The sequence below is a fragment of the Chrysochloris asiatica genome, unplaced genomic scaffold (genome assembly GCF_000296735.1).
Source record: "Chrysochloris asiatica unplaced genomic scaffold, ChrAsi1.0 scaffold00130, whole genome shotgun sequence".
NCBI lineage: Eukaryota > Metazoa > Chordata > Mammalia > Afrosoricida > Chrysochloridae > Chrysochloris > Chrysochloris asiatica.
In genome coordinates, this window is record NW_006408648.1 from 7,736,431 (window position 1) to 7,742,186 (window position 5,756).

The 5,756-nt window shown below is 41.6% G+C and overlaps 1 protein-coding gene across 1 annotated transcript in view; it reads right to left on the reverse strand.

Annotated features, from left to right (window-relative positions):
* The window catches only part of RNF168 (ring finger protein 168, E3 ubiquitin protein ligase), a 35,427-nt gene extending 31,808 nt beyond the window's left edge, over nucleotides 1-3,619 (reverse strand). Inside the window, exon 1 of the mRNA XM_006869437.1 lies at nucleotides 3,319-3,619. Within this exon, the coding sequence (XP_006869499.1) occupies nucleotides 3,319-3,619 (301 nt within the window). The remainder of the gene's footprint in view (nucleotides 1-3,318) is intronic.
* Nucleotides 3,620-5,756: the final 2,137 nt, after the last annotated feature.

The window sequence follows — 5,756 nt, forward strand, 5'->3', positions numbered from 1 at the left end:
GTTGAATGTGAAGCTGATGATGTGCCCTGTAAACTTTCACTCAATCCAAAATAAAAACATTTAATATATATAAAAAAAAAGAAGACTAAGATGTGCCTGACCCAAGCCATGGTATTTTCAATAACCTCACATGCATTAGAAAGCTGGACAGTGAATAAGGAAGACCATAGAAGAACTGATGCTTTTGAGCTACAGTGTCAGAGGAGAATATTGATATTTCCATGGGCTGCCCAAAAACCCAACAGATCTGTGTTGGACAAAGTGCAGCTAGAGTGCTCCTTGCAGGCCAGAATTGCCGAACTTCGTCTCTCAAACTTCAGACTTATTGATAGGAGGGACCAATCGCTGCAGAAGGATATTATGTTTGGTAAGGTGGAGGGTCAGTGAAAAAGAGGAAGACCCCCCGCCCCAGAGAGATGGTTTGGCAAAATGGCGCATAATGGGCTCAAGGGTGGCAACAATTGTGAGGTTGGCTCGGGACCGGGCAGTGTTTCGTTCTGTTGTTCAAAGGGTCGCTATGAGTTGGTACCGACTCAATGGCAACTAACAACAACCATAATGCATCAGATTGCAAAGTCATTCGAACTGCAAGGTTGGTCGTTCAAGCCCACCAGCTGCTCCTTGGAAACCCTATACAGGGTTGCTATGGGTCAGAATATACTCAATAGCACTTACCAATAACAACAACCATAACTCTGTAACCAAGATGAATCACACATCAATTACCAAAGCCCCTGTATGATTTCCTGACTACCCCAAGTAAGACTTCATTCACTGAAATCTTTGCTTTATTCCTTTGACGTTTTGTAAATCCTAAAACATGAACTGCTACCTTAATATATGGAAAAGGTCTCAGCTGTGACAGAACACTGCCTTAATTATTACTGATATATTACTGATATAACTAATCTCACTGTAACAGATGTTAAAGAGTTTCATATTAATTTAACAAAACCTTATAAAACCCTTCTGTCTGTGAAGCACAGTCCTATTGTTTGTTTTACCAGATAAAAACTGCTGTCATTCTCTGCAATTCAAAACACTGAGCTGGATACTTGGAAACACTTTGGCTCGGTACTTGCATATCTCCCCATTTCATCAAATGCTTTGTTTTTTGTATCTTACAGTAAAACTTTTTTGTTTAAACTTTTAGTGGAGCATACACAGTATAAGGATAATCATATACAAAGCATTTCAAGGTGAAAATCATACAATCAACATTTGAGTCCATTATGTAACAATGCTTATTATATTATCTGATAAAATATAACAATTTTATTCTAAGAAAGAATAATTCATGTGTCATTGTTGATCTTGAAACGCCCTTAAAATGTTCACATTTATACATGGGAATTCCTAGTAAATAGCAAATTAAAACTTTTGAACAAAATAAGTCATTTTTTATTTTGTAGACTAGCTCCTCCACATCGTAATGCTGCTGTTAAGTGCTGTTGAGTAAGTTCTTGTAGCTATTCTGTATAGGATTTCCAAGGAGCAGTTGGGTTTCAATCGCAAACCTTGCGGCTAGCAGTGCAGCGCTGATCCAACAGCGCCATACCAGGACTCCCTAACATCTTAATAATGTATTCGTAATTGCAAACTAGAAGTCTTGGTGTGGCACTGTGGGTTAATGCGTTGGACTGCAAAGTCGGGGTTCAAGCTTCCAGTTGCTCCTCAGAAAACCTACACAGGGTCCCTATGGGTTGAACCGACTGGATGGTACTTAACAACAACATTTTACTTATGAAGGATACATCCCAGTCTAGCTTTCACAAATTACAAATACACCTTGCCCTCCTAAACAAAAGAAACAATCTAACAGTTTCTAACAACCCAACTCCATAAAAAATTGGCAAATTTGGTTGTGATTATTTGTTTTACAAAGTAATCTTTTTGTTCTTGCTAAGTGCCATAGAGTCAATTCCAACTCATATCAACTCTATATAGGGTTTTCAAGAAGTGAATGGTGAGTCTGAACCACCAACCTTGCAATTCAAACAGACTTGCAGTTCAGTGCTTATCCTACAGCATCACACGGGGACTATTCTAGAGTTGTTTAAATACTAAGTTTCTCAGTACAGTTATTTTACAAGCAACTTGAGATACAAAATGAGGTACCCCAAGAGCACAGGCATCAAACTGGAAGACTATATAGTAAACACCACGTGGTTTATTGATCACATTAGTGGAGACAAACTGTTAAAGAGTCATGGGTTCATTTTTGGGCACAGAGAGTAACTGTGGAGTCCACATTGTCAGGGGCTCTGAATAAAAATGATGGACCTAAATCAAATTAGAAACAGAAAGCTATCTATCTTAGTCTCACTTCACGTTTAATAACTAAGTGAGTGGAGTTGTTAAGTGCCGTCGAGTAGGTTCCGACCCATAGCGATCCTGTATAGGGTTTCTGAGAAGTGGCTGGTGAACATGAAGTTCAAACTGATTTTGCAGTCCAGCGCATTAACCTACAGCGCCAAACCAGGATTCTAAGTGAACAGAAATATTAACACAGGAAACCTGAAACTCCTTTACTCCTACTCACCTGTGAATATTATCTAACTCCTATGACTGAGGCTCTAAATTGCAATGCTTGTGTGTGTTTCATTTTGAATACAATAAACACCAACTGCCTAGATGGCACACAACAACAGGCATATAATGCATGTAATTCCCACTGCCTGGGCATTAAAATAAAGAAAAAATCTTGCCCTTGATGTAGGAGGAAACCCCAAGACTGATGGATACGGCAGTGCCTCATGGTATAGGTAAGACCCAAAGGAGCTAGCAGAACTGCAACATTTTCCATCTCTACAGAGAACTATGTTAGCCAGTAAGAAAGCACTTGAATAAATGCAAAAATCCAGGACAAAATCACCCAAGATTTAGCATCTTGTTACTTCAGGTGTCCTGCAAACACAACGTTGGCGTACTGCTGTGAAGAAACATCACACTAAGAAAAAATAAGGCCACAGAATATGCTAAGCTTTTAATCAAGAGAATGAAGGAGGCCAAAGAAAACCAGGAACAGATTGCCAGAGAAGGAGGCTGACCTTTTCGAGAGCTTCTACCTCTAAATCTGAATCCAGTCAAAAATAAAAAATTTCTAAGTGACAAATTCAAGCATATTAAAATAAATTTTGCCCTTGATCTCACAGACATTTTAGGACTCATAGAAGTCAAACCCAGAGCACAATTTGGCTAAATACTAATGGTTTTTATTATTAAAACATTTTAACTGCGATGGGGATTTCTTTTTAAAAGGATTTTTTTTTTTTTTGACAAAAAGGGAAATAAAACCCCACGCTAGGTTTTACTCACCGATTTCTTCTGATTCTTGTCCACAGGCTCTAAGCTTGCATTCTTTGGGGTAGTATTTCTGAATTATGTTCCACAGTTCCATATTGACAAGAGAATTTCTTCGGGTGTGGTACCGAGTCCACGAAGAGACCCGGCGGCGACAGAAGGGACAACATAAATTTGCCTTTTCAACAGTCGATTGAAAGCACGGATTACAGAGCGTGTGGTTACAAGGGAGGGTTACCGGCTCAATTAGGATTTCCATGCAGATCAGGCACTGGCATTCCGACAAGGAAGGGATGGCGTCTTTAGGTACAGCCATTTTTAATATGCTAAAAAGGCTATTCAACATCAACACCTGAAAGAAAAGTAACCTTATTCTTGGTCCAACTACAGAAAAAAAAAAAAAAAAAAAACAGTTTTATGCTTGATATTATGCTCAGCTGCGTAACAGAATTCGGAGACTAGTTCTTTTTGTAGCAAAATGCGCTGTGAGAATTAGATGTTCAGTAGTACACTGGAATGCGATGTATTAATCTATTTTCAAGACATGTTGGGTAAGAAAATAAAAGAACGTTTTCGTCGTTGTGGTAGCGTTCACGGTGGGTTCTTGTTCCCCAAGGCGGCTAGAGGTGAGCGCCAAATACCCCTTTGTCCTCTTACCAGGTAAGGGTGCTCCCTCTTTGCTCCGGGCATCCAAGCCCCAAGCCACCAAGACGCAAAGGTACCGGGTTACTGCTCAAGGAAGAACAGTTTCCGCCGCGACACCGGGCTCTGGCTGGAACTGGACTTCCGTTTTACCGTTGCTACGATTAAACGCGCGCGATCCCGAGTTGCAACTTTCAAGCACTTCGCGCTGTTTCCGGGCACACGGTGCCCCGCCCCTTCACGCTCTTCTTAGAGCCCAAAAGCCTATTTATTGTGGTAGTGTGGTAGCAACCCAACAAGGCCTAATGACATCATAACTGCCCGCCAAAAGGGCATATCCCACCCAGAGAATCGCTACCACAGCTCCTTAAAGAGGATAGAGGATTGAGACACATAAAATTCAGTCGGGTGGGACTTCCGGGCCTGCGCGCGCGTCGCGCAGTCCCGCCTTCCGGCCCCGAAAGGACAGTGTTCCGGCTCGGGTGGAGACTGGCAGCTCCCTAGGAAAGTCGGTGGCGGACAGCTCTTTCTGGTTTAGCTAAGTTGGTAGTCCCACCATCCATTGCGCTTTCTGCTACCCAAGACTGTAGAAAACCTGGAATGCCGCAAGATTGGTCTCTGGGCAATGACCAAAACATTTAAAATAAATCACTTGGCAAAAGTAAAATGACTCATCTAGGACTTCGATGGCATCTTGTCCCAGAGTGGATCGAGAGACTCCAAAGGTTATTTGAAAAACCCTGTGTAGAATGTGCTCAGAAAAATATATTGTAAATGAGTTATTTTCAGCTTGTCTTACCATGTTAAAACAATAGTTTGATGTATATGTAACATTCTTCAGAAATGCCTGCACTATACACCCTTGTAGCTGGAGCTGGGCTGCTGTCTATGGGTCGGAATCGACTCCTCGGCACACAACCATCATACATTACCAAGGAGTCCTGTTGGCCTTCTAGGATAAGCACTGGACTGCTAACTGCAAGATTGGCAGTTTAAACCAACCAGCCGCTCCATACGAGAAAGATGAGGTTGTCTTTCCCCATAAATTTATAGTATCAGTAACCATATCTACGATTGCTTTACATTGGAATCTTGTTTGATTTTATATATTCTCAGGAAACCTACGTCTTAAGATGGGTTAACCAATATCTAGCAACCTGTTGGCTATCTGATTTCAGAACTGGCCCTATCCTGACATTGTGTTACGGATCTGCAAACCCAGCTGTCTGTACTATATCATTTAGCCCCATCAATGACAACTCCATTGTGAAAAAGCTCGCTTTCAACTTCCGAATATTTTAAATCCTGGAGCTCTGGTAGCATAGTGGTTACAAATCGGGCTGCTAACTTCAAGGTCGGCAGTTCGAAACTACCAGCTGTTCTGTTCCGCGGGAGAAAGATGAGGCTTTCTGCTCCCATAAAGATTTGCAGCCTCGGAAACCCTGTGCAGGGTCACTATGAGTCGGAACCGATTCCATGGTACTTAACAACAACAACAACAACAATATAAACATCTGGAGTCCCGGTGTGGCACTGTGGGTTAATGCGCTAGACTGCAAGGTTGGTTTGAACCTCAAGGTAGGTGGTTCAAGCTCACCAGCTGCTCCTCGGAAACCCTATTCAGGGTCGCTATGGATCAGAACAGACTCAATGGCACTTAACAACAACAACATATAAACATCTATGTAATTATTGTGCCTCTGACTTCGTGGTTTCATTTGATGAAACATGAAGTTCTCTAGTCAGAATCCTCCTTTAAACCCTTTAATAAACCTCTCTCTTTTACCTTGAAACAGGGTTCAAGAGGCCCC